The sequence below is a fragment of the Capronia coronata genome (genome assembly GCF_000585585.1).
Source record: "Capronia coronata CBS 617.96 chromosome Unknown acBCG-supercont1.2, whole genome shotgun sequence".
In the NCBI taxonomy this organism is placed as follows: domain Eukaryota; kingdom Fungi; phylum Ascomycota; class Eurotiomycetes; order Chaetothyriales; family Herpotrichiellaceae; genus Capronia; species Capronia coronata.
The window spans coordinates 2,628,056-2,654,296 of NW_006912894.1; the positions used below are offsets into that span (position 1 = coordinate 2,628,056).

Below are 26,241 nucleotides of genomic sequence, written 5' to 3' on the forward strand. Positions count from 1 at the left end.
CTGGTGCCTGCGGATGCCATCGATGGAATCAAGGAAACTTCCTTCTTTCAATATAGTCAATGAGAACCACCATAGCACGCTCTTTTCATTTTCAAGTGTTCGAAAACGATATAAATTAGGAGCCCAACTTGCCTGCGCGAGAAGATCCCCCTCGAGGTGTCACTTACGACAACGTGTATGGACGGTGTGGACGATGTGGCTGGCAAGCAGTCACCTGGCGTTGTGTCCAGTGTCCAGTGTCCACCTTATGGCTTGCTGACAGTCGTGTTGCTCGATAGGTGCTTCTCCCTGCCATTGATCCGTCCGTCTTCCGCACCCCGTTTCCACTCGCAAAGCGCCGGTCGATTGGTGGTGCTTCAGCATCTACCCCTGACAGCCCACATCGCCAATCATATCGATGAATTCCCCTGTCGATCTTACATCTCCTGCTTCACGCTGTCTCCAGTCATGGACGTTCATAGTATAGCTCTCGCACCCTACAACCCTAACGCAGGGTGACAAATGTCGCAGGTTCCGCAGGAACTTCCACTGCAACTCGTAGCAGGGCTTTCACCAGCCGCCCGGGTCATGGCCCCCTTTGGTAACGCGAGGTATCACGCTGGAGGAGCCGCTGTGATGACGCGAGTTTGTTCGGGTATCATGCTGCTGCTGCTGTGTCCCCGAAAAACGAGAACACGATGCTTGACCATGCCATCTGCCATGTTTCTCTCTCTTCGTGTGATCTGTGCAAAGAGTTGTGTCCTTTGCTGCCTAGATACCTGGAGCTGATAGCAGGAAACACAGGAGTCAATCCGAAGACCGGACTACTCCAGCAGTATTCCTCCCTAGTTCTCTTCGACGAGCCCACACAAACCTCGTACAGCTCGACCAAGGCACATCGCACTGTGCCGGGAAAGGAGGGTAACAATCTGACATCACAAAGGCGTGGGAAGATACAAGTCGACAGACGCGGACACCAGCATCTGTGCTCACGTCCGTTGTGTTTCAGACCAAAAGTCGGGATCCGCTCAAGATAAATCATCCGACGATCTCGTTTCCACCAGGCTGCGAATATTTGATTGCGATCGACGAAGATCTGTTGTCGACCCCATACCGGACTCTTTCGCTTGCTCCTGCAATCCTGATGCTGCGAGCACGGACTAACGTAGAACTGTACTGATTCTGGTTATTCCACCAAAGAGAGCTTCTTCGACACGACGGTCGCTCCACTATAGACAGTCGACCGTTGACCAGCGGAACCCGGGAGGGAAGGGAATCGCACATCGCACTGCGAAGAAAACAGCTGCCTCCTCGCACCCTGACCGGCGAGCTTTTCTACCGCGCGCAAACTGCATTGATCAAAACCAACCCAGTTTGCAGTGTTGAAAACGGGAAACAGAGGAGGGTACCACAAGGCGGACGATTACTGAGGGCCATGTTGTCGTCCAGGAGCACGCCTTGTTGAGTAGCAGCTTCACGACTCGTTCCTCAGACGCATCCCAACATTCGCTATCGTCCCGCGAACCAGTCTTCACCGAGATTCTGCTAGACGAAACAAACAAACCTGAGTCTGCTGTCCTTCCTCGGTCCAAGCGGCTTCTTCTACGCATACCAAGCACCTTCTCTCTTGGAACTACATGAATATTGCTCAGGCCATGGAGCTACGGACCACTCGCCAGCTGGCTCTGATCGTCTTTTGCCATACGCTCGTTCGGAGCTCGATGGCCACAGTATCGTTCCCCAAAATCCAGCCCATCGTCGGATTTTCCGACTCCTGCACGATAGCCTACAGCACGCCCGTCGGTTACTGCAAGCTGGACGACTTTCCAGCGATTGGAGGAACAGATTCTTGCTCGCAGGCTTGCCAGCAAGCACTGGTGGCGGCACAGACATTCGTCCAACGGGCATGTCAAGGCCAGCAAGCGGCTCAGAACTCCTTGATCGGGCAGCTCTTCACTGGAGATGTGGTCAACTATCTGTGCACTACCACCGACGGCGATGCGGCGACTACATCAGCCAGTTCAACCGAGTCTACAGCGGCGCTTTCTTCCACCATGGTAACAGCAAGTTCACAAGTGGCATCGTCTCTTACCCAGTCCACGGCTTCAGCCAGCAATACTGAGTCGGCCGGCAGCACGACCATCGAGAGCAAAAGCATCATGTCAGAGACGACCTCGTCCTCAATAGCCACATCTCTCGCTTCGGCCTCGTCAACAACCCTATCCACCTCGACTTCGACTTCGTCTTCCTCCTACTCTTCATCCCCGTCCTCCATTTCCTCTGCATCAGCCTCGAGCACGTCTACCGCAGCGTCTTCGACGGCAACATCTGATTCGCAAGGCTCGAACGACAGCAGTGGCGGCGGCAGCCCTTTCGATACAGGGCTGGGCTCTGGAGCCGCCCACTCAAGGATATTGCACCCACAATCGCTTTTGCTGTTCATTGCCACGATACTCATCTACCTACTGTGTTGACGGAGACGAGGGGCATATTGAGACTCAACTGCGACAGGGTGATACGCATACAGCAACACTGTTTTCGCTATCGTTCTGGAAGGCGTAACACTTGCAGCCTTTCTGCAATCGAGAAGAGCACTTCCATGCACGGAGGTCCCGGCACCTGTTGGGAGTGGACACGCAGCACTACCTCAAAGGAGGTGGCCCATTGATTATGATGATGATGATGAAACCTCGAGAGGAATAATATTTGTACGAGTACGTTCTACGCAGCAGACAGAGAGTCCCCAAGATCTGGAACCGCGGGCCTGGCCGCCGAGGTACAAGACGGGGGATGAAGATGCAGGCGTCCAAACGAGCTGCAGATATCTGCATCTGGTGGTCTCTGACCCTGGCAAGCTTGAGGAGGACCAGGCCCGGCGAAGCTTGTCTGAGGCAAATAGAAGCGTGGTCGGAATCCACGTCCTCAAATGTATTAGTATCAAACATGAGCATTCTGAAGCAAGCACTGGTTCCGCCTATGAATCTTGTATCAAGTGCACAAAGCACACCTACCTACGAAGCTGTACCTTCGCACCAATCGTGGTATCTCTTGAACCAAAGTGATAGATGGTGGTCCTGAAGAGAGGCGTCTTTGCTGCAAAGCACGCAGAGCACCGGACTCGATCGCACATCATTTTCAGTTTGATTATCATTAAAACCTATCTCATTTTGCTGGCATCGCTGTGTCCACCAGACATATGACCCAGGCGCCTGCGCATGTCTGTTGCATAGATGGAGATCTGAAGCTGAAAGACACGGCCAGGGCCGAATCGCGTCAAAGTCAAGTCAATCGCGCAAGTGCAGACAATCCCCGGCTTTCCCCATAGTATACTAGTACAGTAAGTAGCACAGCATCCATTGCTTGAAAGACGAACTCGGAATCGATGGCCCAGCTTGGAAAAACAGACAGAAGACGCCCCGGGGCTCATACACAGATCAAGCCCGATCGGCCGAGTCGGATGCAAATCAAGTAAAAGGAACAAGAAGGCGAAAGAAGTTTTCTGCCCCAAAAATGAAGAATGGTGCACCAAATATGCGGACCGACAGCGCCTTGCGGAAATAACAAGACAGCAGTGACTGGTATCGTGGCGCAAGAATCGTTCGTAAGGGTCGTGAAAACCGGTCCAATGAAAAACAGTCGCATGCATGGCGCGTCTGATTCAAGAGTGTAGCGTTCTTTCTACACCGGAAATTCTGATATTGGTTTTTGCGAGGTAGGCAATAAGAAAAGATTTAAGGTTATGCTCCTTGGTGGTATCGGTGGGTGACTGGAAAGCTGTAGTAAGTCACATTGGTTGGGAGGGGGAGGGGGAGGATTAGACGAGCAGCCAGAGATTTGGGGTCATAGAAAGAGAGTTGCAGCCGCGGACGGGTCAACAGTCATAGTCGCCAACCGTTGGCGGCGTGTTGCAGGCTGTGGTCCTTCTCTGCCAGTTCTTCGAGCCAAGCAGAGTCCATGACCCTCACGGCGTCCCAGCGCTCCGACTCGTCCATGTCGAGACATCCACTGACCACCTCGACCACGTCGTCGCCGGCTTTGTCGCGCAGTACGTCGCAGTTCCAGTTGCCGGCCAGAATGGCCATGACAACACGGGGCTGGAAGGAGTTCTGGAACGGACGCGACCCCACGACCATGCTGTACACGCACACGCCGTACGCCCACATGTCGACCGCAGGCGAGACGATGGCGCGTTCGGCTTGTCCAGAGTCAGTGATCCGCTCGGCCACCCGGAGGATCTCGGGAGCAGCATACTCGAGGCTTCCGCCTGCGAAAGCCGACGTCGACGTGTCTGCTGGTCCGATGTGTTTCTGAGGCGGACGGTCGGTGTGGTTGAAACGCGGGCTCGGCGGCCCGGAGTTGCTATCAGTGGAGAGCCACTCCGCCATTCCAAAGTCGCAGAGCCGCAAGAGACCCGGCTCTCCGTTGCTGCCGGGTTCGATCAGGCAGTTTTCAAGCTTGACGTCGCGGTGCACGACTCGTGCGTCGAGGTGGAGATAGCGCAGCGCCGACGCGAGCTGGTACGAGTAGCTCTTCGCCAGTTCGTGGGGAACGCCGTTACGGTTGACCCGGACCAGGTCAAAGAGCGTCCCGCCCGTATTGAGGGGGATGAAACAGAAGGTGGCCTCGTCGAATTTGTAGACCGCTTCAAGGGGTAAGACGTTAGGATGGTTGAGAAAGCGCCACAGTTCAACTTCATGCTCGAACTCGGCTTGAGCTTGCTCGTTCTCCGCTTCACTCTTGTGCTCAATCTGTCGACGAACGATCTTGACGGCCAGTGTGCGTTGCCTGCCATCCTGGAGTTGCGTCACCTGTTTGATCGTGCTGAAGCCCCCGTAACCTATCTGTTTGCCGAGCACGTAATCATCACCGATCGTCTGGCCCTCCGCATCACAGGCGATAGGCCCGTGGTCTCCAGCATCGCCGTTGGTTCCGCTGCTGATCGAGAATGCTCGAAGGTACGAAGAAGCTGCTGACCTGGGAGATCTGGTCGAGCCTGAGGTGTCTCGCCGCGAGGCACGCCCGGCAGCGTCGCGTAGACTTTTATTGCGCAGACTTCCGGCGCGCGAGAAGAAGTCTTGTGGAGAGGAGCTGAGTTCGCCCTCCCTCCATCTCTGCGACGCAGTGCGCCTAAATGACTTGGGCGCGTCGTAGGAGAACGGCTGAGCGCTGGGCGAAATAGTCGTGGGAGATAACAAGTAGTTGTCATCCGCCTCGGGGGTCAGCACGGCCTCGCTGGGAGGAGACATGGTCGATTCTGACCGTGTCGACGTGGGCAGGGCCAGATTCGGACGAGTTTCTCTGGCCATTTCGTCTACAGTGGTCTGTAACAAAGGGAAGCGGCCCTCCCCGATACGAGCGTGGTCCCTCGGGGGGCTCTGCGAGTCTCCGCCCACATACCGGCCAGTGACAGGATCATAGTGTGACCGTCCTGACTCACTGTGCGCCCGTGATGACCGTCTCCCATCGGTAATCGGCTGCTTCGACGAGCGGCCACGTTGCAGGGCCTTTGTAGGTTTCTCCAGCGGCTCCGCCATGCTCTGACTCTGGCCTGAATCCAGTTTGATCTCACTGTTGAAGCTAACCGACGGATTCCTGTGGCGCATGTAATGGTCAATATATGTGGACGGGTTGGATGTCTCGTCAGTCACGGCTGAAGTCTCGTTCATTGCCGGGATGTTCATGGGAGGAGTGGCAGTGGCCCGGATGGTGTCTTGACTCGCGGTAGACCCTCGGAGAGATGGCCGCGAGTGCACCGAGGGCTTTTGTAGGGATCGCTTCATGTTGAAGGATCCGTCCTCGGTAAGCAAAGCAAGATCATCTTCTTCACTATCCGACTTTAGGCGCAGGCGATCGAAATGTTGAACATGGTCAGCCTGCGCCATTGCGCCCAGCTCAAGAGCTGGTGGGGTTGGACAAGGTTCGCGATGACAAGGGCGAGGAGGACTCGGTGTCTCGGGAACGAAGGAGGATGAGAGACCTGTCGCCTCAACGCGGCGAGGAGCGACGGCCTCGACAGCCCATTGTTGGTTGATCGCGAGGTGTACCGGAGTTGAGCAGAAGAACAAAGTCGTGGGTTTTGTTAAATTCTCTTCGACCCACGTGCCGGGATGAAAGGCTAACTGCTCGTTTTATGGGGGTGCGGAGCGGGGATCAGCAGCCTGGCGTAGGGCACCGGGGCGAGGATGATAATGAGAAAGTCAACTTCAGACAGTCATAGTTAGGTACCTAGTATTACAGATCAGGGTTGGCAAGCAGCAAAGACGCACTCTTGATTCCAAGGGAGGAGGTGTTTAACTATCGATATGTTGGCTCCTGCACTTCTGAACAGCGTAGGCGATACTCGAGATATATGGGCGGCCACAGAGTAGAATGCAGAACGTACTGTACTGTGGCGGGTATGGAATGGGCACGAGGGTGTGATCACATCACAAGTCGGGGTTCCAACCGAGTGCTCTCGGGCACTTTCATTGTCTGTAACCACATTTATTGTCGCACGCCTAGCTGTCCTGAAGTACGCCTGACGCCGCCCAGCGGGCTGAACAGGGCTGACTACTGGAGCGACAGAGGATCCAGAATCTTGTCGGTTATACAATCTGCGTTCTGCTGGTAGAACATTTCCATCAGAGATGGCGCGGATGGCGAGTCACATCGACCTTGATCGTGGCCTAGGGTAAGGTAGTATGTACCTTAGGTACCTTATAGGTAGGTAAGACAATTGCGTGGGTGATTAAGAACGGGCATAAACGTCGCCCCTCCACGCTTGTATCTAGGTAGGTACCCGTTGGGTACTGGACCTAAGCCTGTTAAAGCGTAATTGATCGTGATTCCCCCACAAATTCCAACACCGCAAGCCCTATACTCTTTGCAAGAACTTGAAACTGGCGCCCGGGAACTCGATAAGTTGCCCGCCCGCCACTTGGGGCTGAGGAGCCTCCTCTGCCATTATTTGCCAGGAAAGAGTGCAAGCCTCCTTAGCCTATGGAGCACCCCCAATTATCATGCAGCGAGCCTCCGTTGCCAAACCTCGTTGGTCGCCGTCTGCTCCCCCAGCCGCCTAAGCGCCCACTCGCTAATGCATCCGTCCCTGAATCTCAACCCCGTTCCCTGCTCTGTCGGACGGCCAGTCCCAATTTTCGAAACACACCTCCTTCGCAGCCGGATTTTTGGCGTCGATCCATGGACGGACATTAGGGGGAAGCCAATTCCACCCGCTATTCATCTCCTGTCACCACCATTGATCCTGTTTGTTCGATACCTACAACCAACTATCACAACATTTACAACTCTCGCTCAGTACCTCATCTTCCCTTGCGCCTGCGTTCCCGTTCCCCTTCGTTGAACACCCGCCGGTCCTTCCTTAGGGATCTTTCTTTCTTGCTGCAGTGCTTCCTGCGACCCTCGAAACCGCGTCTCTCCTGACACAAGCATTTCCGAGCTGCTCTGTGCACCCTACCAGTCGTTACCGCGCCTTACCTCGACCATAACGAAGCTTGCCTCGCCGATTGTCCCCCTGCACTGCTCTCACCTGTAACCGTTGCACATCCGGACCGCCCTTTCCTTTCTGTCAACCATTGCATTACCTCTATGCAACCTGAAACATCGGGGAGCCCGTCGAAACTGGTGGGCGAGCACACTACGCGACATCCAAACTTCCCGCACAAATGGTGCGCGCAATGACCACCCTCAAGCCGCAGCTTGTAAGAGCTGGTAAGATACATCCTCATGGACTCGCAGATATCGACGCGGTCGCTCAATACAATGCAATTGCTCACTCGTCATGCCTCTAGATACTCTGGATCTTCAAGCCCACGATGCGCCTTCTGCCAAAGACCATACGCGACAACCTTCACATCCTTCACCCTACGGCTTTGGACCAGCCGCACCTCATCAAGCCCAAACATTGCGGCACGCCGAGGAAGAGGCCTATCAGCAACAGCACATCAGTCCGCGGGCTTCAGAAGAGGGCGCCAACAGCGGCTTTCTGCCCGACGACCATTTCTACGACAACCTGGATGATGACCCAGACAACGACAACGTAACTTCCCAGAACGGAGCCAACGGGAATGGATACCACGGGCAAGACCTTGACGACGGTGAAGGCAGTGACTCCCAGGATGAGGATATGGATGACGATTTATTGGACAAAATATCGAGCTCGCCTTCGATTGAAGATGGTAAATACACCCTACCCCCTTGGCCCCCGCGAGCGGACTCGGTGGATTCTGGAGCTTCCCCGGCTTCCCTATCGACGCCGACTCGAGGCATCTTTCCTTCTTCGTCGCCTTTTTCTTCTACCCCTGAGCACTTTCCATTGCGCCCATCGCAATTCGTCCAACGAGCAAGTCATCATGGTGAGTATGAGGAGGAGCAGGGCCAAACGGAGCAAAATCACATCTCTGGCTATGGACGCGATACTACGCCTTCAGGTGACTGCTCGCCCATGCCTCGCAACGCCGCGTCGTCCTCTCAACATCAAGATTTCCCCCTGTCCGATTCCCAGGACTTCCAGAGGTATTTGTTGCCTCTGGTCGATCCAGTCTTGGCCAGCACAATAAATACTGGCCCTGATTATCAAGAGGACTTCATGTACGATGACGATGACGAGGACGACTGGGAAGACGACGAAACCTGCCTACCATGTTCCGAATCGAGTTCAGATGATGATGACTCTCACTCTCTCCAATTTTGCCTTGACGATCGCTTTATTGATTCTGGTTGGGGAGGAGAATGCTTACGAGAAGTAGAGGACATTGACTTCGAATTCGTATATGCCCTACATACCTTTGTTGCAACAGTCGAAGGCCAGGCCAACGCTACCAAAGGTGACACCATGGTGTTGCTAGATGATAGCAACAGTTACTGGTGGCTCGTTAGGGTTGTGAAAGATGGCAGTATTGGTAAGTCCCTCTACGGGTCGTCCCGACTGCAGTGATCTAACGTTTGCAGGCTACCTACCGGCCGAACATATCGAAACACCAACCGAACGATTGGCCCGACTAAACAAGCATAGGAATGTTGATGTATGTAGCTAGTCCCTGGCTAAGAGTTTGACTGATAAGACGATAGCTATCTGCTTCTATGCTCGGCGACAACCCAGAGAAATCAAAAAATCCACTCAAAAAGGCAATGCGTCGAAGAAATGCGAAGACCGTACAGTTCGCTCCACCCACATATTATGAACCCGGTGAGTATGATTACTCTGATGAGGAGGAAGAGGAAGATGATGAAGAGAGTCACCTCGAGCATATGGGCTTGGACGATTCCGACGAGGGTGAGGCTACAGACGATCAGCGAGAAGTTTCTGCAGTGAGCGATCCCCAGGAATCGCATGAGGCAGTCACTCTGGCTGGAATACAACGAACCACCAGCAACGACAGCTTGAAGGACGACCTCTCTTCAAGCGCTACAATTGCACAGAAGCCAAATAACAGTCTGGAGCAACCACAGAGCGACGAGCCAGCCCAAAGATCGCGAAAAGGTGTCGTCCGAAATACCGACTCTTTCTTCAAAGATGACACAGTTGAAACGAAAAAGATCTCGCTTACTCCACGACTTCTCCGAGGCGATTCAGAAGCTGGTGAGCCTGTCGAGCAGGAAATACGTCAACAGCCAAGTCTGGAAACTTTCGACAAGGTGGTGGCATCTGATGATAAATCTAAGGACAAGAAAAAGGAGAAGAAGGGTATGCTGAGTGGTCTGTTCAAGCGCAAGAAGGGCACCAGCCATGAGGACACTGAAAAAGCTGTGGAAGAACCTCGCCAGCCACCCCAGGCGAAAGAGTCTGTGGAGTCGTTGTCAACCAAGACCGAACTTGGCCCAGAGAGAAAACCGAGCAAACTGCAAAAGGCACCTCCGATCAATTCGCCCAAGGCTTCACCCCCCGAATCAAGAGCTGTACAACGAGATGCGCCCGAACCCTCCCAAGGCGCTGTACTTCCTGCCCCGACAGGGCCAGCACCCGCACCACCCACGGTCCGAACGGTTGATTTCGCGACTCCACAGTCGGAAGCAGTGAGGAAGCCTGAAGTGGGACAGTCTCAGGCGCCTGTCCAAGTCAACAGGTTCCCTTCTCTTACTGAAAAGAGATCGTTTTTCGCGCCCATCACCATGGCACTGAAATCTACCCCTTCAACAGGTTCAGATGGTGGGTTCGGCCACAAGCCAACTTATTCGAAGAGAGCTAAGGAGCGATTTGCAATAGACGACAGTGACTCTGACGGAGACGACGAGACACCCAAGGCTGAAGTACAGGATCGACAGAGTATCTCTCCTATCTCGAATGCACAAGTCATACGCCCTCGGTCGGATTCGGCCATGCAAGTTTCGCCCATAGAGCCTCCATCTCCAATCAGGTTTGGAAACAGCAAGTATGGCGCCCGTCAACCAGCAACAATGTCCTCGTCTCCTCCGCCACTTGATTTTAATACAGGGGACTCGGACGGGACTGCCAGCACTTCGAAGCCGTCGCCATCCAGTGCTGCCCATACTCCATCAACTTCAAGGTCTACTCCAACATGGTCCGACGCGTCTCTCCGAACATATATGGAGAACGACCAAGATATTAAGGACCTGCTTATCATTGTACACGACAAATCAAACGTCACGCCGGTCGGGCCCGACCATCCTCTTATGCACGATCTCTTCTCCCAAGAGCGGACAAAACTGGCGGATATGCAGTCACAACTTGACAACATGTTGATGCACTGGATATCCAAAAAGAACGCGAACGTCCTATCATCGGCCGTAAGCTGAGGCCTAAGGCCAACAACCTTCAACAATTATGATTTCCTTTCAGACTGATGGAGTGATCATCCTTCTGCAGACTTTTCGATTCTCGACATGTCAGAGCGGAAGCTCGACTTGTACTTTTAGGGCGGGATTTCTTATTCTCCTGTGACGACTATATACCTGGAACGATGATTGCGCGGTTGACGATACCTTGAAACATTATGCATGCGTACAGGAATTGCTTGTGAAACGGTCAATAGGCGGGCCGTATATGATGGCAGGGGAGTCAAGGGTTTCCTGTAGGCGCACCGACAGGTGATGGATCGAGAATTGATGAAGATAACTGAAAATGACATTTGTTCAGTCTCTTTGCGGTGATGTGTACGCGTAGCCTCGGTGCGCAGTGCCTGGTAGGTAAGATGTACTTTGCAAGCCTCGAGGATTTCCCTTCCTTGAGACACAAGGCTGCCGGTCACGTTGCGAGAGTCAGTGCGGTGGATGTTGACACGTGACAAGCACGTGATACCTCTACAACTTCCTAGTCTGACTTCGACCACGGTTCCCCAATATTGTCGCGTGGAGTACTATTTGCTGGTCTTATGCAAGTATCTTTTGTCTGTCGCGCAAAGTAGAACTCTGCTCCAACTGACGCGAGTGCTGGTCTGGTGCCCGAAGTGTTGACTGGTCTTACCGCCCGAAGATCTCTGACTCCGTCACGATTGCTGGACCGCCGATTCATGGATCTTCCTAGGCAGCATGTCAGTCACAGTAAGTGAAGCTACTACGTATTGTTCAATGACCAGTTTCTTACTAGTCCTAGCTACATACCAGCCACGGTGACATCAAAATCGAAATCTTCTGCGAATCTGTTCCTAAAACGGCCGAGAATTTCCTGGCTCTTTGCGCCTCAGGCGCCTACGATGGCACACCTTTCCACAGACTGATTCCGGACTTCATGGTCCAAGCAGGAGACACCTCTTTGAGCGCTCGGAATACACCAGAACATCCGATTCCAAAAGGTGGAACGTCGATCTGGGGCGAGTATTTTGAGGATGAAATCAAAATACCAGCATTGCGACATAGTGGCCGAGGAATGGTGTCGATGGCGAACAAAGGGCCTCACACGAACGGCAGTCAATTTTTCATTACTTTCAAAGAGGCTTCGCATCTGGACGGCAAGAATACAGTTTTTGGGCGAGTCATTGACGGCGCCGAAGAAGGCGGCACTCTGGAGAGAATGGAAGGCGTCAACGTGGACAAGAAGTTTCGACCGAAGGACGAGAAGATCATCCTTGAGCGCGTGACGATACATGCGAATCCATTGGCAGGCTGACGAAGATGGTGAGAAGAGTACCGTGGATTCCTATGCGGTATCGCTTCCAACCCATCTTTCTGCCCGCCCGGCCAGAAGAGACATTGACTGATCGCACACGCATCGTGTTCGACTTTTCGGAATGACACCAACGGTTATCTGGCGCCTTTTTTGGTCGGTGTTGACTGAACGAACGATGCGTATACAGACACCATATCAACCACGGGCTTGTTATGGGACAAACCGCGCCATCTGCAGATATTACGAGAGGAGAAGCGCAGAAGCGCACATGCGCAGGGGTGGTCCAGAGAGCGTACGTGGCGGCCTCACTAGTGTCAGTCGCAGTACTATGCTGACGACATGTCAGCCGCTCTCTCTGGACGGACTTTCGATGGAGCATGCCAATGTATCATGACTCGAGGTCGACTTCCAAGGACAAGGCGGCACGAGAATTCTGCACGATTCTAGGCTTGTGTTCGATTTGTTCGACCCGGAGAAGAATGGGACAGCTATAGCAAAGTGATCATCGCTGCTGTGCAGTGATAATATCGACATGTGGTTGCGTTCTTGGACGGTCAAGCCTCATCAACCACTGCTTGCCGGGGATCATAGTAGGTGAACCGGGGTGGAACAAGGCTGTTGCAGGGATTAGGCTTGGAAAGCCTGGAGAATAGCTACGTACGTGCAGTGGTTGTTATCAGCAAGCGTCATTGGGAACCAACGAGCCATACCAGGACTTGAGTGTGCTTGCACGGACTACGAGAGAGACGACAAGAAAATACAATCCTGGGCTTGGAGAAGTTGATACTCTACTCAACTCCCAAATGCCGTGTCTTGACATGCAATGAAGCTTTCGACTACCTTACGTTGACGCATCTCTCTTACTAAGTGAGAGAGATTGACAATCCGTCCCTGTTATTAGTTAAAGAGATGGCACCGGAGGAGTGTCAGAATAGGCTCTCTAGGCTTTAGGCGACTGGACATCTAGGTAGATACAGTACAATAGGCGATTCGATTGGGCCTTAGGGCCGGGAATTGACGTACTGCAGGTCTGGGCATACCTATATTTCCTCGTAGGTGCCTAGAATCATGACTCCTGTAGAAGCATTATAACTGGGCCACGGGTGTCTTGTCATACCTCCCAGGTATCCGTATCCCTGGCAGTACCATAGTAGATGGCATACCTTACGTGTGTACCTTAGGTCCCTAGTATCGCAGCGCATTATTATTGTTGTGGCACCGATTAACCTCATGTCCTCGTAGGTGTCGTAGTACTACTCTAGTCCATTCCGCCGGAATTCATCCCTCCCTCTCCATCTCCACCTGCGGCTGGCATCCTCAGCCCTGCTTGCGTTGACATCTCCACAAGCCCGCGCTGCGCTCACCAACCCACGTAAACCTCACATTCCGTTGCAGCTTATCCCACGGCCATTGCAGGCATCATCTTTTCGACTTACCGAATACGATCCTCCATCGCTCGGGGACTCCTACGTATTCCAAATTGACCACAAACTACCACCATCATTAACCCTCGCCAAAAACAGAACAACGTCGAGATACCCATATTCGGTTTCATTGATATGACAACAAAGCACAGCGTCACGGTTTCAGCTCTTTCCTGCATGGGATACTGACCACTGCGACGACGTCTCTATGGGCCTCACACTGTCGCTCAGGACAAGGCCGCCGAAACTCCCGAGTCGTACACAAGGCCACCAGCAAAGGACTTACTTGGTCACGCCTAATGTTCCCAACCTGAGACCCAGCTCCATGAGAAGATGAGCGCATTTGTGCGAGTGTCTGGCCGTCCGAATACCAATTTCCTGGTCGGGTACCCAGGAATCTCCGCCACACTGGTGAGTCTGAGTTGCGGTACTGGCGCTCTCAAGCCTGCTGACAAGCGTAGCCTCGTATTGAAGGGACTGTCGAAGTTCGTCCTGCGGTGGGCATATCGAGCCCGGTCAGTGTATCCATTGTCACCATCTCTCTGCAACGTCGGGAGAGCATCCATCCTCATGCAGACTCAGTGGCCAAGAAACATCTGGCGGCGCCCAGGAAGGAGTCGACAGAAACCGTGGGAAAGGAAATGCTATTGTTCCGGTGTCCGGCCAACAGGGAGTCGGAGGAGATCATGTACATGGACTTGCCCTTCGTCATCTTCATACCCTTTGGACGCGGAGGACAAGAGACGGCGAGGAGAGTGCCACCGGCCAGTTTACAACTCCCGAGGAGGACGGCGGAAACATACTACGAGATGGTGGTGACAGTCGGTTACGGATCGGGAGATCGCAAACAGTATACCTTCCCCGTACCGATCGCGCGGTATGACACGCTCTCAACGTTCGGCATGTACAATCGGCCGGAAACGGCAGAACGAGTCTCGGATCATTTGGTGACCCTGGGCATATCGCTACCAAGATGGTCGTACGGGCCGTTGGATCCAGTCAGCGTATACATCAAGCTATCGCCTAACCCGGATTGGTTGAGCAAAGCACGCAAGGTGACGATTCGGAAGATCGAAATTGGCATTGATGAGGAGGTCATATACAACCACGAAGGCGACGAGCCTCAAAGGAAATCGAAGACTCTAGTCAAGAAGACGGAGAACGTGGGTGTGAAAATGCCTGAGGCAGGCTACTTCACGAATCTGGGACTTGTTTTCCCTGCGAATGATCTCCGAGACGCTGATGGTATCATGCCTCGTGGCAAGGCCGGCTTCCCCTCGTATTCAGTGACTGGATTCACCACAACTGCGGGTTTGTACAAAGTCGAATACTACTTGACCATCAAGGTACGTGATTCACCCAAATCTGGAGCCCCAGTACTGACTACTGTTAGGCTTCGATGAACGGTGCCAAAGACATCGTTTTGAAACAACCAATCGTAGTATGTCCTCTGGATCATGCCGCATGCAAGGCTGAAATGGAGGCTATCGAACAAGCCGCCCGAGACGCTTCGCATGTAAATGCAGACAATCCAATGCTCCCCCTGGCCACCATCATACGTGTCTCGGATCCGAATGCCATGAGCTGCCTCGGCGTTGCCATGGTCGGCTCGACGAAGAAGCCATTGATCGAGTGAGTGGTTGCGAACTCCCATGGACCGATAACATGGAACGGTCCATCTTTTCCCATCCAAGTTCAGGAAATCAACTTGTGCGAGAATGGTTCGGAGGCCTTTGTACCGCCTTAATCCGCCGCTTGCTTTCGATGGCCGACTCGCTCTCTCCAGCATGAGCAGCATTCCGAAGTCGGTATCTTGTCTGCATCACAAAGGCGCCACGGCTCGCCCCAAGAAGCAAGGAGCCTTCGGTGCGGAGGAATATCCGAATCTCTAGACCTCGGTCAGGGCAAGCAGTAAGCATTCAGAGGGCGGTGGTCATATTTGAGAGATTATGTGACGGACACGGACGCACAGATTCAATGCGCTTGAGGGAGCAAGCAGGCCGGTCGATGTTCAGGCCTCGAAGCTCACTCGAGCCTTGAAGTGGGAACAGGCCAACCATTTCTCTTCGTCGGGAATCAGGCCAACCTTGCGGCTGTTTTGTTTTGGCTTTGCGTTGTCCTCTTTTGCAAGGCGTTGGTCTTGGATATGGCACGATACTGCAAAGCGACGACTCAGATAGGGTAATCAATGAATCGATCTTCTTCCGAACGGCTGTCACATATCATGGGGGTTGACAACTCGAGCATAAAGAGTCGCATCTTCGGGGCCGTGTCCTCCTTGTCCTCTGTACATTCCTGTCATGTTCCGACCCCGGTTGGGCTGCAGTGCTCTGCGCCGACAGTGGACTCAGGAGTCTAAGCAGTTGCTCAAACACCTACATACGGTATTCGACTCTGCATTTGGAAATGACAAAGAACATCTTCCGTTGTATCTCTCGTGTTGAGGACCGGTGCAGTGTTGGACTTGGTAAAAGCGGCATGACACGGGGATTAAAGGAGTAATCTCAACAAGGCTGCGCCGAGGGAAGCAGAATGAATAATGACTACGTACTGTATGTAGTACCTCACTCCATCTTTCCCTCTTTCCCACTTTCTCTAGATCTCACTTTTCTGTTTTCTCATGCGCATAATGACGGGCAGCCTTCGGCGTCGCCCATCATAAATGCAAGTATTTTTTCGGGCCTTGATGGCAGAGACGAGCCGCCTCAAGAATCATGGATGTTGACAAGGAATTGCTTCGGAACGAAGATCTTGATAATGGTACCGATCAAACCTGGTCTTCCCATGCACAACAAGACATCGCAGCATTACCTATCAGTCGTGTTTCCCATGGTCGAGCTGCGGTAGTAGACGCAGATACTGATATGCATATGACCGCATCCTTCGAGGCAAGTTCGGATGGAGGCAGAGAAGCAGAAGCAGACGCAGATGCAGAAACACAGCTCGAGCAGATCAATGCCGTCCTCGACGCTATCCGGCTGAACATCGCAAATATCCTGCGCACCTGGGGCCGTGACAGCTCGCAGTACAGATCGGCCGTGGGGATCATGCAGGGTTATCTTGTGCAGAATATGGAACGGCTGAGGCATGTGGCTGGGTCTAGCAGTCGGTACGGAGCCGATGTTGATGTCGCTGGTACTGGTGGTGAGAAGGGACTTGTGGGCGAAGGAAATATGGGTGAGACCAGCCGGCAAGGTCAAGGCGACATGGGTAAACGGATCAAGGAGATTGAAGGTGGGATTGAGCTGCTGATGAGCGAGTTGAAGCTTGAGTGACTCGAAGAACCTGGGTGCATGTGAGCGGGTTCCTCCACCCGGTCGGTCAGCTTTTGGGATTGCGCTGGTCTACGATTGTTCGCCTGGTCTGTCCAAACATCACTGGTTGTACACCGCATTGATCTGACTTCTTCTCCGTCAGACATGCGGACTCCGAACAAGAGATGCGTAAAACGTCAAAGGAGACATCCAGGAGCCGCGACCCTCGAACCGGGCCCACGAAGACCGCTCTGATGAACTGAGCCGTTGGATTCAGGTTCATACCTAGCCACATCAGACACAGAATGCAACCCAAGCGTCACTATCTAAATCTAGGCCGTGCAGTTTGTGTCCTACTATCCATGTTTCCGTAGCGCCACAAGGCTTGCTAGATGCCATCGATGGAAAAAGGGGGTATAAGTGACGGAAATCTGGCAAGGCTGCAAGAACACGCTAAGATAAGATAAGGAAAGTCTCAGACGGCGTTCCATACAAAGTACAGAATATCTACTATACACATACTCTCCCATCCTCAGTCTGTGACTGGTGCAGCCTGTCTTACGTCCCTGCCCTCCAAGTCGAATTGCAGTAACAGCCTCCTCTGGTCCGCTCACTGCGCACCTTTTCAATAGTTGAGGTCACTGCCGAGCCACCAAAAGCCTTCACAATGGCGGACGCAGACGAAGATGCGATCCCGACCACGTCGCACTTCGGCGCCGAAGACCTCGAAGATGAAACCCAAGACTTTCGCTTCCTCGCCCAGTTGACCTCCTCCTCGTCGTCGGGCATCGGGCAAGCGATCATCCCCAAGCGAGGCACCAAAGACTTCGAGCCCAACCCGACCCGCTCCCAAGCGTCAGCTCTCGACGCGGCCCGGCTGGCCATGCATACTGCCCTCAGTGCGGTACGGGTACATGCTGGGAAGAATCACCTCGTAGGCCAATTTCTGCCGAACGAAGAGGACTGGCGATGGGACGAGAACGGGTCCGGCGTCAGACACGGCAGATGTGTCGTGGTGTATAAATTCAAGAGCACGCATCTGAAAGTCATGGGCCAGGCGGACAGGAACAATTGGGTCTGGCTTCTGCCCGAGGAGGCGCTGTTTTTGCTGGAAAGAGGAAGCCTGGATATCAGGTGGCCGGATCCTTTGGGTGGTGAGAATGACGGTACATCTGCTGCTCTCGAAGAGACCATTCATGCAGTGTCGGAGGGGGATTTCCAGCACCAATCGAGTCAAGCAGGGTCAGAGCCGGAGACGGCCACAGAAACGAGTACACCGGCCGAACAATCGGAGATCGTTCATGCTGAGTCCTCTCTGCGGCAGGAGGACCCGGAAGTCTGTGAACTTCCCATGAGTCTGCAAGGCGCCTATGCCAGCTTCATAGGCAAGGACGGCTTGACGTTGGAACGATACAGTGTCTACGCAGGGCTCAAGAGAGCAGGCTACGTCGTTCAACGAGCGCCGACCTGGCATGACACCGATCCTGCTCCGGTCAACGGACATGCCGATGATCAGGTTTCCCATGGCTCGACACACAACGCACCGACAACCACTTCATCAAGTTCCGCATCTACTTCCACCCTCGTATCGTCGCAGCCGTCCAGACCATTCGCAGCAAGCCCGGCCAGTCTCATTCATAGACTAGTGTCATGGCTGTTCCGGCCGCGACAAGGAGAATCATGCCCTTCACTTGGCCCTCTGGTCGCTCCAGGCCTGTACAGGAACTACGCCGACATTTTCCGGGCTCTGGCCCTGATTCCGTACCACGATCCCACCAACTCCCCCAAAACAACAACAGTCACAACTCACTCTCTCACTGGAGATACTTCTACACCCACATCCTTACCTTCGACCACCAGCGATGATCCCTCCTCTTCAGCCTCAACCCGCAATCCACAACCTCCTTTCCGAGTCCATTTCCACGTCTGGAAACCCAGTGGCGCACATGCATATCGCAAAACCGCACCTCCGCCGCCCGACTACCGCATCGCCGTCGTCGACGCGCGAACCACCTCGCTCCCCACCCTCACGCAGATCGGCGACCTTCTCGACTCGCAGCCGGAGGATGCTCTGTCCAGAGACAAGGCCGGCAGACTGGAGACGCGCATCAAGCATGGTCGCAGAAACGTTCTTCTCGCGGTCGTAGATATGGGTGTCATCAGCTATCTGCGGTTGAGTGATGCTTGTTTTGGCGTGGAGAAACTGTTCGAGGAGAAAGCGAAGGCTGGGTCCAAGGGAAGGGGGAAGGGAAAGGGGCCGGGGAAAGGTGGATGGCGCGGCAAGAAAGGACAGACGCAAGGGCAGGCACAGAAACAGCCACAGGAGAACAGGAGCTGAGTGGCTGGTGATCAGAAGGGCATGAAGGCGGAAATCACTTTGACGATGCCGACCTGGATAAAGTGGTCGATTCACGATTCCAGTTGCAACATGGCGTTTGCACCCGGTTTCTGCTGCCACTGCGCGTGGAGAATGTCCAACTATCGCATCTGGTCATGGAATTGAGGGATAGCTGAATGCTATTGAATCACGAGTTGATATACTGTATGATATGATGGCCCACGACGGGATGAACGGCTTAATGGCCGGATGGATGGCATTGCTACAAAAACTGGCACTGACACTATGGTTGATTTAGGATGATACCCCCAAATGAGTAAGTGACGGCATTGTTACCAGAGAGATAGAGGTCTCAGGAAAGACTCGCACAACTGCTCCTGTAGAGGAATGCCATAAAGATATCGAGTACAAAACGGTGAAATCAAAGTTTCAAGTCAAATAATTGAACGACCTCTTTCAGCCGGCCGTTTATAATTTTCTTATATCCTGGCCACAATGACAACCTCTCCAAAAGATGGGCTGTGTACTTAGAAGCTGGATGGGTAAAATTTTGAATTTATAGAGACGTAATGTCTCCCCTTGAGAGAACGTCCGCTCATCAGCATAGGAAAAGCCAGGCGGACTGCCTGATGATCTAGGGAGGGGTCTGATCTTCCATCTTCTATAGACGTCGGCCTGTAGGAAAAGCAGGTGTTGCGCGACGTATATGCTTGAGATGGGTTGTGTGGGGACGATAGGAAGATATGGAATGGAAGGGGAAACAAGGAAAGGAAAAGAGGCGTGAAAATGGACTGAACGAGACGGCAAGATGAGTGACATTCCCAAAAGGGCAGAACAGTAAACAAATTTATTGGGAAGAAAGGGCTGCTGGCTTCTGTGGAATGGGGAATACTGCATGTTTGGTGTGTATCTCCTCTTCTGTGCTGGGTGAAGCAGGTTCGGATGTCTAACCTTTGATGGATGGCTTTCATGAGAACGACTCCATTTGCCCTTGTCCATCCATACCATGAATCGTGAGGAAGATGATGGCCTGGTATCTTCGAAAAGCCAAAGCAGCAGAAGGCGCTGTGACTGAGTAGACCAGGTCTTTCCATTATCACAGGTGTTCACCTTCCAAAGCTTCAGTCATGTCCACAGCATAGCAGCCATACGGACGATTTCAGGGACAAAGGGAAACTCTCAGCTTGGCGCGGTGATATGTATCTCCAGTAGTAGATCTTGTCTTTGGGTGCCGTCAGCCTGGCTGTGGAGTTACTGGTCTGTATCATGCCGGGCTTTGCGTCTCTTCTCGGTCAATAGACCGCTCAATGCTCATAGACGCGTCAGGCGCCGTCAGCTCCAACTCAAAGCTAGCAGTGGCGGCCATGGAGGACAATACTGATCTGACACTGGCCTTGCCATTGCGTGCCGCACTGCAGTCGTTGTGGGCCTCCGCAGACCCAGAGCCCCGCTCATGGACAGGCTTCAGTATCGCAATCAGCTCTGCGAGGGACGCTGCCGGGCCCTGAGGGTGGAAGGTGTGCTTCTTCTGCACTGATGTGATGAGTTGTGGTTTGTTATGTGCTCGAGCAAGCACTCGAGTGGCATGACACGACCGTATTTGGCTCAAGTGATCAGGTAGTCCGCAGCCATCAGCAGCTCCAAGCACAACTCAGAGGGGAAATCCATGTCTGGGACTCCTTCACTGTTGCGGTGTTTCTCATTGTAGTAGAAGTACTCGACGACCTTCTCCAGCACGATGCCGCTGATGTTTTCGAGGTGGCAGATGCCGGTCTGAGCTTCGCTGAAGTTGTCTGTGGTCATCCACGTCAGAGACAAAGAAAAAGGATACACGTATGAGGGAGGTAAGATAAGGCGATGAGACATACTTTGCATATCCAACATGCGGCGAATGGTCGCCGACACGCAGGCAGCGGAGCGACGGACGTGGAATTCAAAGCCGTCGGACGAGACCAAGGTCACGAACGGTGACGGAGTGCCGTTGACGGCCATGATCACTTGGAACAGGTCTGGGGCTTCGTCGCGAGCGAAAAGATACAGCTGTCTTCAGCGTTGGAAGCGTGTAAGAAATAATTCTAGTAAATTGATGAAAGTGCGAGGTCTAGGATTGAGCGTTTACTACTAGTAGGTTGCTGTGGGTGGTGATATTTTGTCTAAACCCCAAAAGCAGCGAGAAGCGGCAGAACGTGTTTCGTGTTTCTACGCGTGTGAACGCGTAGTGTGTGCCATATAGCGGCGAGCACTGTAGGCTAGTAGGCGGTCTCCTTAGACCATATCCTCGACAATCAGCACTTCACATCTTATAGCAATGCTCCCTTTGTCGTAATCACTCACTCGCCAGGCAGGGGTATCACGTAGTTACATTGAGCAGGCCATGAAGAGTACTGTGTAGAATCTGGATGCACACGAGCGACGAAGTGAAAGTGACTAACAGGCCAGCAAATCTAAACATGCCGCTGAGCTCCCGGTGTATTCTTGCTGTATTCTAACAAAAGGCAACGTTGCCTCATCTTTCTGCTTTCTTCGCTGCATTGTCTCATCCAAGCTCATGCCATCTAGATGATAGCTCTTTCTGAGCACTTTTCCTGGAAAAGGTGGCTTTCATATCCAGGATTGTCCCATGCCCAAGCAAATGAGCATCAGCTCAAAGAAGTAGTGTCTGCATCAGCCAAAGCACGTACTCCAGGTAATGCTGGGAAATGTGGCCGCTGCGACGTCAGAGCCATTGTATTTTCACTGGTTAAACCCTATGCTCCAACGGCCAGAAGCCGTGCGAATGCCGCAGGATGCCGAAGCCGGTCCAACGCCTCTGGTTTCTAGGGACTGCCGTATTCCTAGTCAGAATCGTCCGCGATCAGAAGAGTTCCATCATCCTCGTCAATGACAATTGCGTTCGAGGCCGAGTTTTTAGCCACCTCTGCAGCCACAGGTCCCTGTAGTTTCTTGGCCGGAGTGTCGCCGGATTCGCCATCATCATCAAGCTCCCGCTTTCGCTTGCCTGTCGGTGGCACTGTGGTAATGCCATTTGTGATGAGATTGCCATTGGTATCGCCTCCGTCAATGCTGTCACCGTTGGTGGCAGGTTCTTTCGCCAGTTGTCGTGGAATCTCAAACGTCTCGCCTTCCTTCTCGACAAAGACTATTGGCTTCGACTCGTCCGCCGGTTTTTTTGCTTCAATAGCAAGTCGGAGGTCAACGCGGGGTTCGTCCTCTTCGTCCTTGACAAGAATGAAGCTTGCTTCGTGAATATCCAGCTCTGTCAGTTTCTTCTCCAGGTTGTCTTCCAGGTCAGGATCATAGACAACGCCGGCATCGTTGAGCACCGTCAATTCCTCTCCATAGCCCAGCTTCGTCCGCAGAATGTCTTGGACCAGGTCCTTCAACGTGGCCCTCTCAAGGTCGACATGCAGCCTTCCCATGGCGACGCTGCAAACCGGACATTCCGGGTTGGGCTTTTCCAATTGATCCGTCCGTAAAGAACCGTTCCATAACCATAGCCATCTTGTTCGTACATATTCTCCTCTCAAAACCTTGAAAGCTTGCATAACACACAGCCCTGCGACCATGGCATTCGTGGTGGCAATCGCAGGAATAATGTTGCCTGCCATTTGTTTGATGTCGAACCTCGACTTGGTTTCGATACCGAAGATAATCGATCGAAGGTTTCCCGTCGCAGCCACAAAATCCATCGTGTCATCGTCGTCCTTGTCGAAAGATATTATTGGCGGCGGTTGACCTGTCTTTGATGCTTTGGTCTGTTCCTCGGCGTATCTTTCCGCAAGGCGTGAGAGGCTGTCCTTGAACACGATAAAGTTCTCGGCCGCCGACCAGATCCGCTGCCCGTCTAGCTTTTGGGAGCTATCGATCGAAGAAGCCTCCTGCTGGAGAGCGTCATAGGATAGCGGCTCCGGCGGGTTCTTGTCCTTCCACATATCTTCCATGTTTGCCAATCGTTCAATGTCCTCCCTGAACACCTTGTCAAAGACCTGTCGCGCAAAGTTATCCGAACCCATTGACTCCCTAATTTTCTTCAACGCTTGCGCCTCTTGTTTCAGCTTCTCAATCTCCTGCGCGTTGTCTGCATCTCCTGAACTGTCGACCTCTGGAGTTTCATCTTCACTGACACCAAACAATTCCGGTAGAAGATAGCTCTTGGCCCACACAATGCAATGAATTGGTTGACTGGGCGTACTCCGTATAGTACAGACAGGATATGAGATCGGAGTCGTCTTTGCTGTACAATCGTAGCATGCGGTTTTGCCCTTTTTGATGACCTGAACCTGTCCTTTGAAGCCAGTGGTGCCCGATTCAATCAGAGGTACATCCACTGCCAAACACATCTTGTTGACATGGCGCCTCGCATCCATATTGTCAAGCGCATTGAAGACAAGATTGAAGCCAGAGAACCACTGAAGGTTGAATTGTTTGTCTTTGATATTTGCATGGTGCGCGATGAGCTTTACATTTGGATTGAACTTCTGTGCGACCTCTTTTGCGACCAGAGCCTTTGGCTTTTTGATGTGCTCCTGTCGGAAGAGGAATTGACGATTTAGATTGCTCAGGTCGATTGTATCAAGGTCGATGATGTGGATTTCGCCGAACCCGGTGAGCACGAGGTTCTTGAGGAGCTCACAGCCGATGCCGCCTGCGCCGACCAGCAGAACGCGAGACTATGCGACGACACACTGTCAGTTTCCGAGCGCGGCCGTCTTCGTGTTCCATATCTTACCTCCTTTACCAGTCGATATGTAGAGCCCAGGGACTGCCTGGAGTATTTTTCTCGTGGCATGATGAATGCCTGGTGGGATGGTCAAGGTCTTTCGGGTCCGAGTGGTGGTAAGAAATGCCGTCGTCGATCTCAACTGCAAAAAGGCATGACCCCAGAAAGAGGAGTACGGAGAGGATAGAGTTATGAGACGAGTGGCAGTGGGAGAACACAAGAGTCGAAGTGGTAAATGAAAGTGAAGTGAGAGAGGAAATACAAACACCCTTGCCTGGCCGCGCCGTCAGCGAAAGGACCGTTGGCGATCATGCACAAAGAAAAGATGGGAAACTTCGCGGAGTGGTACAGAGGTGATGCGACTGATGATTGAGGGAAGAGAGATCCTCCCATTGCACTGAGCAGAAGGCGCAGGGTGGGAACTACAGAGTTACCTTAGCATGGGACCCTGCAGCTGCATGTTCTGAAGCATTTGTTAGGCGATGTTATAGGTGTAAGATGCCCACAAAATGGCCCTGGAGGCCGTGACTACCGGCTCGTTTAGGCACCACAAGCGGCTTATCATCAGTCATGATTTGCGGGACGCCGGCAGCACGGGGGCTAGACACTTGACCGGGCTAGAACTTCCAGGGGCAGCAAAGGACGATCGATGATCATCCGGGCATATGTCAAAACACAGACAGGTACGGTGAATGAGGCTCCTCAGGCCACTCACGACCACCTGCACTCACTGCCACCAACACAAGTGTTTCTATACCGGCAATTACTGTGTAGGTATCTGAGACAGGACCTAGATGCCCTAGTAACGGTACTCTCTACAGTGCGAAAGAGCACTCTGGGCTCTGCCATTGCACTCACCGCCGCCCTTCAAAAGTCGCCGCATAATCGACGTCACGTGGAGCGGGCTCCGGAGCAGGAGCAATATTTCTCCGACATGCCATTTTTCTGATACTTCCACGACGGGCATCAGCAATCCATCTATACACCAAATATCGCCCAGGAGGACCGTGTTCGTTGGTCTTCTCTCTTCCTCAAGGTGCAGCAAGCGGAGGATGTCAGATGACGAGGCTGATCCGGAACTACTGGCACTCCTCCGCCAGTCTCTCGGCCTCGGTGCTGGCTCCTTCACCGCACGCCCGTCGACCGGGGTGTTGGAGTCGGCAGAATACATCTGCGACAATGCCATCGACGTCGCCATCTCGCCGGACGGTACCAAGGCGGCCGCAGAGACGATATGGCGAGTGATGCAGCAGAAGCATTACTCTACCGAGACATGGTCGTCACATAAACTGCACCCGCAATCCAAAGACGAAAGCACAGTCAATTTCATCTTCACCATGAACCTGCTCAACTTTTCCTTTTGGTCTGAGCTGTCGTCTGAAGAACGCTTCGCCGTGGAGTACAGAGGCCGCCCGTGGACGGGATACTGGTCCCTCGTGGCAGCGTTGCAGAGAGCGCTGGATGAAGGTACGTTTTGTCCCTTTTTGAACCCCTGTCTTTGCGTCTCCCTATTATGCCCCAGCAAGGCTGGCTATTCCCCTGTCCATACACTACGTCCACACTCTCCAGATACGATTCACACTAGCCATACTGATTTTTCTTTTGGTCTAGGCTATGCAGTCACCACTCCCAGCTTCTGGCGTGATCTCGATGCCTGCTCAGATAGCGTACTAGAGCACATCTTTCGCTCTGCAACCACCGAACCTATACCGCTACTTGCCGACCGGATCGCAATCCTCCGTGAGGCCGGCGACATCCTCCACGACCACTTCGACGGACGACCAGCCAATATCATCTCTCGTGCCAACCAGTCTGCCGCCACACTGGTAAACCTGCTGGTCGAATATTTCCCGAACTTCCGCGACTCGACACCCTATCACGGCCGTGAGGTGCGACTATACAAGCGCGCCCAAATCCTCGTGGCCGACGTATGGGCCTGCTTCAACGGCCGTTCGTACGGATGCTTTGACGACATCGGTACGCTGACCATGTTCGCCGACTATCGCATCCCACAGATGCTCCAGGGCCTGCACTGCTTGCTGTACTCGCCGCGGCTGGAGACGCGGATCAAGCGACTACAGCCCCTTGAGCCGGGTGAGGCCATGGAAGTCGAGATCCGCGGCTGCAGTATCTGGTGCGTCGAGCTACTCAGGCGCGAGATCGAGCGCCGCCACCCAGAGGCGAAAGGCAAGGTCAACGCCGTGCTGATTGATTTCTTCCTGTACGATACGTGTAAAGATATGGAGGCTCGGGGCGAGGTCGAAGAGATGCTTCCCCATCATCGGACGAGATCCATTTTTTATTGAACTTTCGGTCATGTCACACTATGAGACAATAACTTTCCGATGAGGCGTAAAAAGATTCGAGCATTTGGATAGACAGATGATAGAAGATTTTTTGCCATTAGGGACTCGGAGTCCTGACCAACTTTTCGTGACCCTTCAATTCCGTTCCGGTCCCGATCC

The 26,241-nt window shown here is 53.1% G+C and overlaps 10 protein-coding genes across 10 annotated transcripts; 7 read left to right on the top strand and 3 right to left on the bottom strand.

Annotated features, from left to right (window-relative positions):
* Window positions 1-1,634: 1,634 nt before the first annotated feature.
* A1O1_02615 (uncharacterized protein) lies at window positions 1,635-2,311 on the top strand (the record flags this gene model as incomplete). Its single annotated transcript, XM_007723526.1, has 2 exons — window positions 1,635-2,054; window positions 2,114-2,311. The coding sequence occupies 2 exons, from the start codon at window positions 1,635-1,637 to the stop codon at window positions 2,309-2,311; spliced, it is 618 nt and encodes a 205-aa protein (XP_007721716.1).
* A 1,546-nt stretch (window positions 2,312-3,857) lies between these two features.
* A1O1_02616 (CAMK protein kinase) lies at window positions 3,858-5,861 on the bottom strand (the record flags this gene model as incomplete). The annotated part of the gene is made up of 1 exon (XM_007723527.1): window positions 3,858-5,861. The coding sequence occupies one exon, from the start codon at window positions 5,859-5,861 to the stop codon at window positions 3,858-3,860; it is 2,004 nt and encodes a 667-aa protein (XP_007721717.1).
* A 1,895-nt stretch (window positions 5,862-7,756) lies between these two features.
* Window positions 7,757-10,731, top strand: A1O1_02617 (uncharacterized protein; the record flags this gene model as incomplete). The annotated part of the gene is made up of 3 exons (XM_007723528.1): window positions 7,757-8,876; window positions 8,926-8,999; window positions 9,046-10,731. 3 exons carry the CDS (start codon window positions 7,757-7,759, stop codon window positions 10,729-10,731), a joined length of 2,880 nt encoding a protein of 959 aa, XP_007721718.1.
* A 732-nt stretch (window positions 10,732-11,463) lies between these two features.
* On the top strand, window positions 11,464-12,040 carry A1O1_02618 (peptidyl-prolyl cis-trans isomerase-like 3; the record flags this gene model as incomplete). The annotated part of the gene is made up of 2 exons (XM_007723529.1): window positions 11,464-11,475; window positions 11,528-12,040. The coding sequence occupies 2 exons, from the start codon at window positions 11,464-11,466 to the stop codon at window positions 12,038-12,040; spliced, it is 525 nt and encodes a 174-aa protein (XP_007721719.1).
* Window positions 12,041-13,797: 1,757 nt separating this feature from the next.
* On the top strand, window positions 13,798-15,100 carry A1O1_02619 (uncharacterized protein; the record flags this gene model as incomplete). The annotated part of the gene is made up of 3 exons (XM_007723530.1): window positions 13,798-13,875; window positions 13,926-14,810; window positions 14,858-15,100. 3 exons carry the CDS (start codon window positions 13,798-13,800, stop codon window positions 15,098-15,100), a joined length of 1,206 nt encoding a protein of 401 aa, XP_007721720.1.
* Window positions 15,101-16,178: 1,078 nt separating this feature from the next.
* Window positions 16,179-16,739, top strand: A1O1_02620 (uncharacterized protein; the record flags this gene model as incomplete). The annotated part of the gene is made up of 1 exon (XM_007723531.1): window positions 16,179-16,739. The coding sequence occupies one exon, from the start codon at window positions 16,179-16,181 to the stop codon at window positions 16,737-16,739; it is 561 nt and encodes a 186-aa protein (XP_007721721.1).
* Window positions 16,740-17,385: 646 nt separating this feature from the next.
* Window positions 17,386-19,056, top strand: A1O1_02621 (uncharacterized protein; the record flags this gene model as incomplete). The annotated part of the gene is made up of 1 exon (XM_007723532.1): window positions 17,386-19,056. One exon carries the CDS (start codon window positions 17,386-17,388, stop codon window positions 19,054-19,056), a length of 1,671 nt encoding a protein of 556 aa, XP_007721722.1.
* A 1,605-nt stretch (window positions 19,057-20,661) lies between these two features.
* A1O1_02622 (transcription elongation factor B, polypeptide 1) lies at window positions 20,662-21,048 on the bottom strand (the record flags this gene model as incomplete). The annotated part of the gene is made up of 2 exons (XM_007723533.1): window positions 20,662-20,849; window positions 20,925-21,048. 2 exons carry the CDS (start codon window positions 21,046-21,048, stop codon window positions 20,662-20,664), a joined length of 312 nt encoding a protein of 103 aa, XP_007721723.1.
* Window positions 21,049-21,890: 842 nt separating this feature from the next.
* Window positions 21,891-23,845, bottom strand: A1O1_02623 (ubiquitin-like 1-activating enzyme E1 B; the record flags this gene model as incomplete). The annotated part of the gene is made up of 2 exons (XM_007723534.1): window positions 21,891-23,726; window positions 23,786-23,845. The coding sequence occupies 2 exons, from the start codon at window positions 23,843-23,845 to the stop codon at window positions 21,891-21,893; spliced, it is 1,896 nt and encodes a 631-aa protein (XP_007721724.1).
* A 983-nt stretch (window positions 23,846-24,828) lies between these two features.
* A1O1_02624 (uncharacterized protein) lies at window positions 24,829-26,082 on the top strand (the record flags this gene model as incomplete). The annotated part of the gene is made up of 2 exons (XM_007723535.1): window positions 24,829-25,243; window positions 25,388-26,082. The coding sequence occupies 2 exons, from the start codon at window positions 24,829-24,831 to the stop codon at window positions 26,080-26,082; spliced, it is 1,110 nt and encodes a 369-aa protein (XP_007721725.1).
* Window positions 26,083-26,241: the final 159 nt, after the last annotated feature.